Below are 14,606 nucleotides of genomic sequence, written 5' to 3' on the forward strand. Positions count from 1 at the left end.
CTGAAGAAAAACTGCAGATAAGCTCTGGCGGCAGGTCATTTACATGTCAGGTGAATGAACTTTACAGACATACAGATTTGCACTCAAAATATACATATGTCCAAGTGCTGTGCCAGCAGATAGCAACATAAAAGCAGCAAAAATAACTTATTACTCACGTTTCTGACTAGCTGGTTCTTTGGTGCCATCTGCTGGTGGTAAGACGACAGCGCGGTGACGTGGACTCTTGTTTTTCCGCTTAACTTGGCTGTGTGCAGAGTTTTTACGTTTCATACGTCTGTAAAGTCACGTCTTTGAAAGATTGGGAAATAATAAAAAGTGCTTGTGTTACCTGCGCAGGATGGTAGATCTGGGCATATACAGTCCTGAAGAATTTTAGGAAGGGGATTTTAAAAAGAGTGTGAGATATATGTAAGTTGCTTCTCTGGAAAGTAATCCAAAATCTAAAGCTTGAACCAAAGTTCCTATTTTGTCTCTTTAGTCTACTTTCTTTATTGGTATATATTTTTACGAATCAAAGAATAAAGTGTAGTGAATTGCGGTTCTGTGTAACTTTATAAAATTGTCGCATGTTGTTTACTTCACACCCTTTTAATTTCTGTTTAGGTCAGTTGATTTATGAAATATATTTTCTATAGTCTACTGTCATTCTACTATAAGGAAATGTTCATGCACAACACAACTATAAATACCGAGGTTGATCTGACTTCTGTTCTGATCATATTGGTTAAGGATTTGAAATAAAACTTATAGAAGAAAGTGTAAAAAAAAAAGTTGTAATTGAATAAAATATAATGCTATTAAATTAAATCGCGATTTCAGCATGTTTATGATTACTCATCTCAATACTTCATAAAAATACTTTATGAACTGACAATAAGCTGACAGCTTTTCAGAAAACCTGTCACTGTAAGTGTTTTCACAGTAGAGGGCGCCACTAACCTACAGTTTTTTTTTTGTTATGCTTCATAAACGTGATGATTTGTCACCTATGTCCAAGTAAAAATACATTTCTGCATCCTCTTAAGTTAGCATGTCTTCTGTAGAACTACGTAGAGAGTACAAAATGTAGTCATGCACTTTATGAGAAATTACTGGTAATAAAAAAAGCACAAAGGAATAATTAATACAAATTTGTTTGATAGATGAAATCAATGTTGAAGTAAAATTGTGATTTCAAATTCTAGAAAACAGTAATCCAGCTCTAATACCTACAATAAATTTGAATAAAAAGGCAAAATGGAATTGCAATCAGCTCAATATGGGAGAAAAAAGTAAAACATCTACAGTTTCTTTCTTTAGCAAACACTCTTGAGGAATGAGCTTGAGTCCATTGCCTCACAAAAAAGAGGTGTGCATGTACAGCTTCTCTGGCCAAAAGCACTCATGAATCACGTCTTTTCTTTCCCAGCAACTCCGGATGCTGCTGCTGTTGTGGACAGGTGTGATTTGAATGGCAAATAAGCTTCATGCAAATACAGCAATTAGTGTGGGGAAGGAGTGCAGCGGGGTCATACCTTCAGAAGAAGTAAAATGCACAGTTTATATGTATGTATGGATGGATGGATTGATGGGTGGATGGATGGATGGATGGATGGATAGATATCACACACAAACATGTTTCACCACAAATGTATTTTTAAAGGAACAGTCCGAAAAATAAATACACAAACCAGCAACACTACAAACCTTTAACACCTACATTAAACATCTGTAAGTACACACAAAGGAAACCAGGCAATATTTATGACTGCTGGCCTGAAATGAATAGTTAGCACATTTCATTAAAACAGCCCAGACATGATTGTGGTGCCATGATGTCCAGCTGTTTCCTTAAGAAGGCACAGTATTAACTTACAGTAATTCCTTATTTACTGTAACAAGCAAATGTTTAATAAAGGTCAGCCTGTGAAGAACATCTTATTTTCTTCTCATCTACCAAATGATTCTAAAATCAACACCAAACATACCAATCTCATATATATGGTTTTAAATGCATATTGGTTTTTCTTTGTCATATCCCCAATTTTTCTACTCTGTGACTACTTCTTTAAATCTAGCATGTTTAATGACAAATCCAGACATACCATTATTCAAAAATTGTAAAGCCTCCACAAAATACATTGTGTTGTTTAAATAAAATCAGAACAATTTACAAAGTAATACACATTTAAGATAATAATAAACAGGCACCCATGTTAGACTAAGCAAAGAAATCCATATTTATACAGTACAGAACCAAAAGTTTGGACACACCTTTTAATTCAATGAGTTTCCTTTATTTTCATGACTATTGACATTGTAGATTCACACTGAAGGCATCAAAACTATGAATAACACCTGTGGAAATATGCACTAAACAAAAAAGTGTAAAACAACTGAAAATACCCCTTATATTCTAGTTTCTTCAAAGTAGCAACCTTTTGCTGTGATTACTGCTTTGCACACACTCTGCATTTTATTGATGAGCTTCAAGAGGTCGTCACCTGAAATGGTTTTCACTTCATAGGTCAACCTGCCCTGTCAGGTTAATAAGTGGGATTTATTGCCTTATAAATAGTCATGAAAATAAAGAAAACCCATTGAATTAGAAGGTGTGTCCAAACGTTTGGTATGTACTGTACCTAAAAACAAAAACCAACATTTTTTTTCCGCTTTCTGACTTGGCTTTGTAATGTCAAGGCACAGTGTAGCTTAAATAGGATTGTTCATGGCTGTAAGTGTTCCACAGGATTTAACAACGACTATGTTACAGTAAAAACCAAACAGAACTACATAAAACTAAATAAATCTGTCTGTACACCGCATGAACTACCCAGAGCAACCAAAGAGAAACGTGTTAAGTGTTATAATTACGTCACAATTCAAAACACTTCAAAAACTACTGGGAAATTCGCTTTGTTTTCCTCTGTTGCGCCTCCTCATGGTGAGTAATTCCCAAACGACTGTGAATCAAACAACATGTTCTAGCTTAACTTTGACTCTGTCTAGGTGTAAACTTGTTGGGATAGTTTTTCTTTATATATAGTTTTTAATGTTTGGACTAAAAAACCCACTTAATTGTACCAACTCTTTCCAACTCTTTGAAATTGATGCTTAAAACTGCATTAAAACAAAAAAGAAAAGAAAATACAATAAAACTGAGTTAAATTTTGTGGTTAAATGGTGTTTAAATTGGCAATCTTGAACATTTTTATTGAATTTAATTTCTTAGATTTGAATTGCTGAACGACGTGGCTCAATAGTGCTTGTGTGTATGCCTCACTGAACAACAGTACCTCTGTGTTTTTCAGTATCGGAAAACCTAGTGGTATTTAAAAATAGCTCTTTTTATTTGAATATAAAGGATCTGCAAACAAGAAACACAATTTGATTATCTGAGCATTTTTTAGCAGTGCAACAACAGCTAAACTTTTTCTCCCTCAAATCATTGGTACTTATTCAAAAACTGTTTCTTTTCTATTATACTATTATTACTATTCACTGGAACGGTTTATCCTGGTCCAAAGTGTATATTCCATTATCTACATACTACATTGCATTTTCAGAAATCCCAAACACACCAATAGCCAGTGCATCAAATTGGAACAACATTCCCTGACAACCTGCCAGTTCTAGTTAATCCTAATGAAAAGTAAACATACCATGCTGCTGCAGTTTCACAGCACAAATATTTAACCTGTTAAACAGGTGCTGAGATCAGATAAGGCAGACACCTTAAACGCAATGTGTGTGTGAGTGAGAAGAATCAACCATTATTATTGGAAGAACTCTAGAAAGTGAAACACTTTGTAGTTGTAAGTTAGTATTGTAACTCACAATCACAATACAATTAGGGAAGAGACTATGTTTTGAGTGCAAATGAATGTGAAATTTAGAGGTTTGACAATAAAGCATGGTTGAAATGTTAAAGATTGCCATTTTAAGCTCCAATATGGACCAGATCATTTTTTTAGCCCTGGTATTATTTTTCTGATTCGACACCATCAAAATACAGCAGGGCAGCACAAGTGGAGGTGTGTTAGAAATCTAGTCAAAATTTTGCCAGAGGAGCAGAATCAGCAAATTTATATAAAATACATTCTTAAAAATTACATTTCTTGGGATTTTCTAAAAAAAAAAACATTAAAGGAAGCCCAAAGCAACAAGCTGTACCAAACTACTACTCTAATAGTGCCTTGCAGAAGTATACGTCCTGAGCTGTTTCACTTTGTGTCACATTACAGCCGCAAAACTTTATGTATTTTATTTAGAGTTTATGTGAAAGACCAAAACAAAGTAGTTGCTAATTATGAATTGGAAGAACGCATGTTTTTAAAAACATTTTTACAAAAACACCCTAAGAAGACGAGCATATGTTTGGATTCAGTCTCCTTTTAAACAAAGAAAGATATTGTTGAAAGAAAGGCTGAGTATAATCTTCCTGCAGAAACTTTAAAAATGCAGTCAGAACTGAAATAGGATCAAAGCAAATACATGTGTTCGAACGGCCCAGTCAAAGTCCTAACCTAAAACAAATTCAGAATCTGTCGCTAGTCTTAGAAATTGACATTTACTGATGCCTCCATCCGGTCAGACTGAGCTTAAGCTATTTTTCACAGAATGGGCAAAACATTAAGTAGTTGAGTAAAGATGTGTTAAGAAGTGGTTCTACAAAGCTTTGAATGATCAAAACTGAATACGTACAGATGGACGTTATTTCATATTTTCATTCGCACAAAATATAAAAAAATATTTCTTTTTCTTACACTTTAGGATTACGTTACTTCATATCGGTCTATTAGATATTCAGATAAAAACACACTGAAGTTTGTGGGTGTAACGTGACAAAATGTTAAAAAGTTCAAGGGGTGTGAATACTTTCATAAAGCACATAATATAATAGAATGCCGAGGCTCTCATTAACAATCAAATATTAGGTAACCTCTTGCTGGTTTAGGCCTTTGCAGAGGATTTATTTATAATATTAAAGTACGTCGACAGGTCTCACTTTGTATTAGGCAACAAGATTCATATCGTTTGCTTTTCAATGGGAATTTCTTAAGTAAAAGGTTATGCTGTCAAAATGAGGTTATATAAGATTGACCCTTTTCCCATGTTTAAACCACAGCACAAAATAACTCAATTATGAGGAACTGAGGCGCTGCTGCTGTTAGTAGTTCCACTTGTGAGGAACTAAGAGGAGCTGGACCATATGGTTTGCGTCGTGAGCTAAAGTGTCAGTGTTTCAAAGGTTTCTCCAGTAGAATGAAGCGTGAATGGAAGCTTTAATGGTGGTGTGTCCAAAAGTTTACTTGGTTCAAAAACAAAACCTGCACACTTCAAGTCTCAGAGTCCACCATGGAGGAAAAGATGTCCACCAAGCTGTCGAGTCCATAAAGGTAGCCGTCCTCTCTGTTGCCTTCTACCCATAAAGCTCGGTGGGTTAGTTCCTCCCCGTCAGGGAGGGGCGTGGTCTTTCCAAAGTCGATCATCCACACTTTGGCTTGCTTCCTGCTGTCATGAACAAATAAGAGGGAGCTGCCAATTACCTGCGAAGACACACAACAGCCAGATGATCCAAGAGAACTGGACACAAAGGCCAGAACCGAACAGGGTTTCCTCCGTTATTTGCTCAGCAGAACAAGCCCGTTTGTTTCTTTTCAAAACATTATTTCACTTCTCGTTTCAGCTTTGTGCCAAATGTCTGTCGGCGTGTGTATGTGTGTGTGTGTGTGAGTGCGTGTTTGCGAAAGTGTGAAAATGTGCGCGAGTGTGTGGTCAGGCAGTTAAGAGTTCTAATTTCCATGATGAGTCTTGCTGTGTCTGAGTAATTTGGTGTGTTTACTTTACATTAACATAAACTGAATAAACAGGTAACTAGGACTGAAACTAATGCACAGATTAAATCCACAACCAGCTTGTGTTTAACTCCCATCAGTTCCAATTGAAATAATAAAGCTGCATAAAGACTTTTGCTATAATCCATACATCAGTGTCAAAGCAAAAAAAAAACATAACGATGCATTCAATAACCATTCAACATATTTTTCAGAAATATAATCTTTCATGCATAAATACACAGAGCATATTTTCAGTGTTTTGTTTCAATGTGAGCAAGAATTTGATGTATATATTTTTTTCTTTTGCAAGTCTTACGAAGCAGCTTTTCAAATGTTTCCCCTACTAACTGTGTGTCTTTACCTCATGACTTCTGAAGAATGGAGAGATTTCCAAAGTGGCTCGGATTTCCTTTAACCTCGTTAGATATTTGTTCTGGAAAATAATACAAATAAAGAACAAAATTAGTCTTAAATGTGCTTAGCAAAGGAGAATCTCATAGCAGCATCCAGGTTTTCCCTGTTTTAAACTTTATTCAGCCTCCGATCAACTCCGACCAGCTTTCTAGTCCCCACTGACGGAAAGCTTCCCCACACCATGACGCTGCCACCACCATGTTTCACTGTCAACATGGTGTAAAAATGTGGTGAGCAGTGTTAGGTGTTAGGCTTTCACCATACTTAACATTTTGTTTGAAGACCAGAAAGCTTTTCTTTCTCAACCAAGCAGAGCATCTTCTTTCTATTTTTCAATTAGGGCAACTGCTTGCTGTAGTTTTTGATTTATTTAGGGTTGCCAGAGTAACCGAGGCTGGAAATAAAACCACTGCACACCTTTCAGATTTGTATTTCTAAAAAAAGTTATAGATAGAAGTTTCCTACTACTTCACAGTTATGTGCTACTTTGAGTTATAATATATTCTTAAATGACCCTGCAAGCACTATGCATAAGTATTATATGCATGATAAAATTAAAATAAGCTCAATCATTTCAATTCTGATGATTAATGTTTATTGAAGGGAAATTTTGTTTACAGAGAAATCATAATCTATTTTATTTTTTGTTCCATTTATTATTTTTGATTGTGTTTTATCTTAGAAATTTAAAATATCATCCAGTAGTAGGTGTTCTTTACAAAAGTAAAGTTTATTGGTTTACGAAAGGGCAAACTTGCATTACTATGCCATTATCAACATATTACTTGAAAATTGACTCAATACCACAATATTAACATTTTTCCCAATAATTACTGGGACAATTTATCATCCAGCAAAGTTTGTTAATAGTTTTGTCATAAAATATGTGAACAAGTTCATGGCATATGAATACTTTAACAAGTAGCTGTGCTTCACAGTGCTCCAGTTGGGAAACGAAACTAAAGCACAGAAATGTTTGACGTCGTCTGAATTGTTGCGGTTCTACATAACTGTAATCCAGATTGTTAAAACGTTCAGACACAGCTTCTGCTTGTTCCTCAGACACAAACTTAATGACAGACATTATACACAACTTCACCTCATCCTCTGATGCTTTTTTATTACTATCGTAATTGGCAGCTTATTGGCTCACTGAGAATTTTAGAAAAACACTCACCAATATCTCCGAATCTCCTCTTACAAAGTCATGGAAGGCTGACACCACTTGTTCCCTTGTCCTTGTTTTCTTAAAATCTCTGTTCACAGTTCCATCTTCTTTCTACAGAAAAAAAAACAAGAGGAAATTAAAGTTAATTGGCTTTATTTGTGACTCGTTAAATATGGTAGGTAATGTTTGGAAGGATATGGCTTACTGTGTAATCTTACGGCCTAGAGTGTTATGAAATTTACACATTTCTTCTGTACCTGCTTTCTTGTAATATTTAAATGTTTGAGGTCGTCAAACTACTTTTTATATTAGACAAAGGTAGCCAGTTAATACAAAATGCATTTCTCAAATCATTTCATTTATTAGGGGAAACAGCTACCTAAACAAACCTGCCCCTATAAGTAAATCAAGACCATTACTACTACCACTACGTTTGTTTTATGCCAAATGTAATAAGCTGCAAACCTTCCAACAATTTTCACTATTATGACTTTAGTCCAAAGAACTTAGGGATCATAAAAGTATTATTTAGAAAATTTATGTCAGACCTTCATAATTCTTTTGGTTAGCAGTGGATTTGGCCATGGCACTCTCTAGAGTTGCAAAATCCAAGAAATGATCTTGCAGCTATTTGCAGACTGACAGTTAATGGATGTGTTTCTCATATGATCTTGTATTTCTATAGATATTTCAAAATATTTTAACCTACTTCAAGTTGTCAGACAGGATAGAAAAAATTATTTCTTAATTTTTACACCCAGGGCAAAGTTGGTTTGGATAACTTTTTTCCATTAAGAAATGAAATTGCCACTTGAAAGCTGCTTCCTTTTTAATTTATTAAGATTATTTAATATTAAAATCAAATAACTTGTTTGACAATCTGAAACATTTAAGTTTGACAAAAAAAGAAAAAAGGCAGAAAAAAATTGAAAATCCTTTTTCAGGCTTCAGTCTTAGGAAAGCAGACAGACAGAAAAGGTAGGAAGGAGTAGAAAAGGAGAACAATGTGTGGAAGGAAGGCAGAAGGGTAAGAGAGATATTTTTAGAAATTTAGCCTTTGAGCAAGAAAATACCTCTTTGTGTTTTTTTAATCTAAATATCCACACAGTAACTATTTTTAAACCTTCAGCTTTCCACTTCATAGATCACAAGTAATTATCATCATCGTAAGTTTCCCACACTCCAAAAAAAGAGCGTGTTTTATGTTTAGAAGCATCACAGATCTGCTGCCAGTGCCTTTGTAGTAAAGAGTCTTCCTAAAATGAACTCATCAATGATTAAAACCATCACAACACACCAAACTGTACACTTCCCTTCTAAAACAGCAAATGTGGAAGTATCAATGTTCAAAGTTGTAACAGAGTGCTGGTGTGTGAAGCCGAAGCTGTGGCAGAAAATGCAACGCTGCAGCAAGCATGTTCTTACATGACGTGAGACCATTGATGGTCACCAGTTAGGTGGTTTAAAAAGGAATAAATTAGCTTTTCTTATTCCGCCCGCTGCCTAGCAACGAGGTAATATTTAGAAGCAAAAGTACTTTTTTTTCCTCTTTATGGCTTAAAGTCTGAAGAGTCTCTGATCCAATCTGCCCTCAACTCACACTTTACCATGTTTTCAGCTTACATAATAGACTCATTGCTATAGGCTTAGCTGTCCTTGGTGACGATCCGTGCATAATTTTCCAAATGAAAAAGCACACACACGTCTTTTTCTGGGGATAATCCTCCGCATCATGGCAGCGGACCACCAGGAGGTTGTGAATGTCCTTATATAGCCATGACTCCCACAGACAAAGGGACTTTTAGTGTGGACACAATATGTCAGAACCGTATGCTGAGTTTGACACAGCTGACACTGACAGAACTCATACAGGACAAGGGTACTCCTGTACCTTGAGAGGAAGTTTCTGGGAAAAACAGGAAGTTAGGTCATATTCCTGAATTAACCACACAGCAGCGCAGGCCGTTGGAAGAAAGAGGGGAAGGAAAGCTGCTCACACACACCTTTGTCCCTCTTTGAGAGTCTTACCTTGACTCCCTCTATCCTGAACCCCAGGGTGGCCGTTGAGCTTATTGTCTCTCTCCACTGCATGTATCTTGGCTTGGTCACTGCCTTCTTGTCATTTTCCTCCAGTGTGGGCGCCTCAGGGTCGACCTCGATCATTTTCTGATACATGTCGGGCCTCGGCGCAGGCTTTCTCCGAGCCTTGGTTAGTTCTTCTTCAAGGTAGGTCCTAAAGAATTAAGAGAATCACAATTGGTGAGGGATGAGGAGGGAAAATATGCAAAGGTTACATGAGAAGAAACACACGTTGCACTGCATATTGTTCCTAAGGTCAGGTTTTTAGTTATAACTGACCTACAGAGGTTATCTGTTTTCCCACAAAATGGGAAAACAGTTTTGTGGGAAAGACTGTTTTCCCACAAAAATTGTCAATTGAGCTGCTTATTGACAAGCAGCTCAATAAAGTTTTTCTAAATTTAACATTCAGTGTTGTAAATAAACATGGTAAAAATGCGTACCTATGTGAGTGCTATTAAAGTTTTGGAGAACTTTGAGCAAAATTCACTCGAGTGAAGAATTCAACAGCAGCATTTGAATGAGAATAAAAGATGAAAAATGCATTTTGAGGGACGCAAACTTTATCTATTTTATGTAGAAAAAAGCTGCAACATTACCCTGCACAGAAGTACCTGGTGACTGGCATATGTGCAAGGCCAGATATCTTACTTTAAGCTTTTGCACCTTGAATTTTCTTTAAACTTAACAATATAAATATAAGGTCAATTTCCTAACCAAAACTGATGTTTTTTACCATTGTAAAGTCAAGTTTAGTCAAATTTAAAGTCAAGTTTCAGACTTTAATGAGTGATAATTTTGACAGATACTCTCAAACATCAACAGGGATTGGAATTATTGTGCTCTTTGATTGTTAAAGGAAAAAGCAGCTTTTTGGGGAGCAGAAGATAATGGTCTCCTGGTCTCAATACTGCACAATGACACAATTATGTTTGTATTTGACACGTAATAAAATAACTTTCCACTTCACATCTCAGACAACAGACGAGCTCCTCTGTAAGATCAAAAACCTGGAGCAGTCAGTGGAATTAAGTACATTATGTAAAACATTTTGTGAAAACAATTTTGCATTCTCTCACCTCACTCCCATCTTACAGTCCATTACACATGGGTAGTCGAACTCTGCCAGCAGATCCTCCATCTGGTTGTATTTCTGGCCATCCTTCTCCACGTCTCCATGATAACCAGGAACATAGGGCTTCAGCACATCCTCCATCAGCCGGGACAAGCAGCGCTGCTCACATTCACAGTGTTTCTAAAAGACATCATTAACAAATGAGCATTTAAATCAGAATTACAAATATGAGGAAGCTGTTAATAACAGAGATGATTTGAAGCTAATTTCTTACTTTTAATATGCGTCCATTTGCACCCGCTTTAAAACTCCCTGTGAAGAGAAAAACCTTTACAGTCAGGCAGCTGCAGAAAGAGCCTGAGGTAATGTAGCTTAGTTTAGCTGACTGAAGTCACTTCAGCTGTGATTTAGATCTCCGTTAAAAAAACAGGTTCCGTGGGGTCCAACATGATGATGTATAGCGCTAACATTGCAGCCAACCACTTTTCAGCTAGATGTGTCAGAGCACTTAGGATTCAACCGTCCCTTTCTTATGTCACCAGAAAGTCGCCTGTGTTCTGCAGCATGTGCATGCATACCTGCATGTCCAGCCAGTTGAATCCAGGGATACTTCTTCTTGAAGGACATAACAAATGGAGACCAGTGGACCATGTTCTTTATCTTCTTCCATGACTTGTGCTGCATAAACACACACAGAGAAACAAAGAGCCTTAGTGGAGTGTTCCTCCCCTGGAGTCTTATCATGTATCTCTACTTTGTTATACTGCAATACTTAGACTTGGAGCATGCTGACATTCAGGATGTGTATTTCTGAGTAGCTACATGGGCAGAGAATCAGCTGCTCTCCAAGAATATATTAAGTGGAATATAAAAAAATAATAATTATTATCATTTAGTAAAAGTAGATAACAGAGCCATAGCTAATAAAGATGAACATCTGGAAGGTTTCAGATTTGAACTACCATAGAGGTTTAAACTACCAGACGACTTTAGGTATACAACCTCACCAGCATGGACTGTGGTCTTATCTGTTCTCAAATAGAAAAACAAAAATTATAAGAAAAACAGAAACTGGTTTTTGATAAGAATGTTTACGACCTTAACAGTAAAAGCAGTTTTCTGACTTATTCAGTTTCCACCCAGTTTAGACTAATATTTGAGACGAGCTTAGAATTTGACACAATTTGCTTCTGGTCTTTGAACAGCTGAGATGCCTGTTGATCTAAATTTTAAACAAAAAAAAATATTTTGAAAGTCATTTGCCGCCACCTAGTGGTATGAGCGTGAAGTACCACTATCTGCAGTATAAAAAGTATACTGTGTTTAATAACTTACTTTCCAAGTCATGTTTCAGCAATACAACAACATACATGCATTAGACTAAAGATTTAGTTCAATATTTTGCACGATTATGTCTCGTTGCACATTTGCATCATACCTATATTTTGCATGGACTGCATGGGCTACATTCAAATAAACAATCTCCATTAGATTTAGTATCTGTTTCACAGCTAAACACAATGAACTTAATTTCTGTACAACTGTTTACAATCTGAGGCAGTAGAAGGTTGTGAAACAGTAGTATATTCAGTTCAATTCACTTACACAGCACCATTTACCAACAAACTTCACTTCAACCCAGTGAACAGGTTCAAATCCAACCCTAATAAACCAACTGGCTGCATTATGTATTTACCCTTGAAATGTCCCACGCTTTCGAACTGAAAAAGGGAAGCAGGCATTCAGTGTGTTGGCCCCCACAGCGTGGAATCAGTTGCAGTCTGAACTTAAGATGTCGGAAATGATTTCACTGCGCTTATTTCGAGCAGTTCTTAAAGATAGGTAACAAGATTCTATGAAACAGTGACATTGTTTTTAAATTGTTTTTATTGTTTTATACTTGTGCATATGTATTAATTGTTTTTATCTTGTAACCAGGTTGCTATGTATTGCAAATTTTTTGCCCAGGTCCCTCTTGAAAATGAGATCTAGATCTCAACGGGGTTTACCTGGTTAAATAATATCAAAATGTAAGTTTAAATAAAGAAGAGAAGCAGCTTTAAAGTCTGTCTTTAAATATGTTGGCTAATTATCTGCTTTTCACTGTTTTCCTAAAAACCTATGAGAGACATAATAAACACGTGCGCCTAAAAACACACACACACATACATTGTGTTGACTATCCGTGACCTCGGGCAGTCATCTTTTCTTTTTTTACATTTGTTGTTTTCTAACATTTTAACTAAACTCTGGAGCCAGGGTTTCCCCTGGTAACTCACACAAACACGAATAGACCCAGCGTTTCAGCAAAGGCTCACCCTGTCCCTGGCAGGGATGCATTGAACTGTGGGAGTCCTGCCTCACAAAGAGACACTCATTCACAAAGTGACACACACACACACACACACACACAAACACACGCAACTACACGTACACACACAGCATTGTTGTTTCAACATAAACAGCTTTTCTCTGATTTAAATCCAACTCTTCCTTCTTTTTTACTAGTTCTCTGGCTTTATAGTGCTCAAGCTGTTCTTCATTAATTGTGTTTTCCATATTCTGTTACAACCATAAGTTTCATTGTATCTTATTGGGCTTTTATGCAATAGACCAAAATAAAGTAGTTCATAACTGTGAAGCGAAAGAACATCTTACAAATAAAAATCAGAAAAGTCTGGTGAGCATTTATATCAAGCACATGTTACTCTGACACACATATATATACAACTCTGTGCAACTGAAATCTTTAGAGGTCATTTGATTAGGAAATGATGTCAGCCTAAGTGTAAATTAGACTCAGTATAAATAAAGTTGCACACAATAAAGCTTGGCCCTTGAGAAAAAGCCGCAAGAACAAAGCTACTATTGAAATAGAATCATAAGAAGTTATGCTTTCATGTGGGGAAGTTGCTCCCTTGTCAGATGAGTCCAACATTAAACTTGTGACATGTGTGGGACTGCGAAACAGTTTGGGACTTGTGTCACAGTCCCCAACTGTGAAACAAGGTGGTGGCAGTATCATGCTGGGAAGCCTAAAATCTGCAGAAAGATTAGTTTAAAAGCTGGTAGAGATATCAAAAACGAATTGCGGCTGTTACTCCAACAAAGGGGGGTTTCTGCAAAAGTACTGACTTAGAGGCCTGAAAACAATGACATGCCACACTTTTCAGATTTATTTCTTGTAAATTATTTAAAAATTATGTAGAACTACTTTCCACCTTACAATTATACACTACTTTGTGTATGCCAATGAAAAAAATTATTACTATTCGCAGAGGTTTGTGGTTGGAATATGGCTTTTGCTGAGAATCCGTTTTTACTCTGCATAAATAAACCCGGTGCACAGCAACTCTGGAAATCTAAAATAGAAATAAAACAGACTTTTAGTGTACAAGCCAGTATTGTACAATGAAAACTCAATCTCCATCCCAGCAATCCAAGACACTTTTTTTTTTTTTGTTAACAGCGGGATCATTACATCAGATGTGGAAAAATTCAGCTCGACTCTGAGAGTTCAAACAAAGCTTGGCTGTTCGACAACAAGGTCACCAGTGATTGCAGCCGAGCTGAAAATATGTGTTGAAAATCCAACTTCCTAAACACCGCTTGACTAATATGACAAAATCCTCTCGCTTCATGTTGCAAATAGAAAGTTAAAGATGACCTCACTGAGAGAAGATTTCCTCCGGTCTGTGAGAATCAGGAGAAATAATATTATGTCTCCAAATAACTTGAGGGAAGAAGAAGAGCAGCAGGAGGAGAAGTGAGGAGAAGAAGGATAAGATAAGAGAGGAGCGAACCATAGAAGGAGACATTTAACCCACGTCCAATAATCTGGACCTGAAGAAAATTCATCAGCTGTTACTATGACTATCTATGGTTAAACATGTCCACACACTTTCATTCAAAGCATTCAAAAGTCACATGATGTTTTTTTCTTCTCTGGATCAGTGAAGGGGTTAGGAAAAAACTCAAGCAGCAAAAGACACCCAAACCCTGGCGTTTATAGAAATCACATGATGGAAACTCATTAAGAGTGAGGTCA

At 36.5% G+C, this 14,606-nt stretch overlaps 1 protein-coding gene across 5 annotated transcripts in view; it reads right to left on the reverse strand.

Moving 5' to 3' along the window:
- Positions 1-2,911: 2,911 nt before the first annotated feature.
- The window catches only part of itpkb (inositol-trisphosphate 3-kinase B), a 33,950-nt gene continuing 22,255 nt past the window's right edge, over positions 2,912-14,606 (reverse strand). For all 5 annotated transcript variants that reach the window (XM_028040369.1, XM_028040370.1, XM_028040368.1 and 2 more), the window contains exons 6-12: positions 11,137-11,236; positions 10,833-10,870; positions 10,563-10,738; positions 9,433-9,637; positions 7,414-7,515; positions 6,184-6,255; positions 2,912-5,531 (exon numbers count right to left, since the gene is read on the reverse strand). In XM_028040369.1, the coding sequence (XP_027896170.1) occupies positions 5,322-5,531; positions 6,184-6,255; positions 7,414-7,515; positions 9,433-9,637; positions 10,563-10,738; positions 10,833-10,870; positions 11,137-11,236 (903 nt within the window). In that variant the 3' untranslated portion in view covers positions 2,912-5,321. The remainder of the gene's footprint in view (positions 5,532-6,183; positions 6,256-7,413; positions 7,516-9,432; positions 9,638-10,562; positions 10,739-10,832; positions 10,871-11,136; positions 11,237-14,606) is intronic.

Source organism: Xiphophorus couchianus, chromosome 15, assembly GCF_001444195.1.
Source record: "Xiphophorus couchianus chromosome 15, X_couchianus-1.0, whole genome shotgun sequence".
NCBI classification, from domain to species: Eukaryota; Metazoa; Chordata; class Actinopteri; order Cyprinodontiformes; family Poeciliidae; genus Xiphophorus; species Xiphophorus couchianus.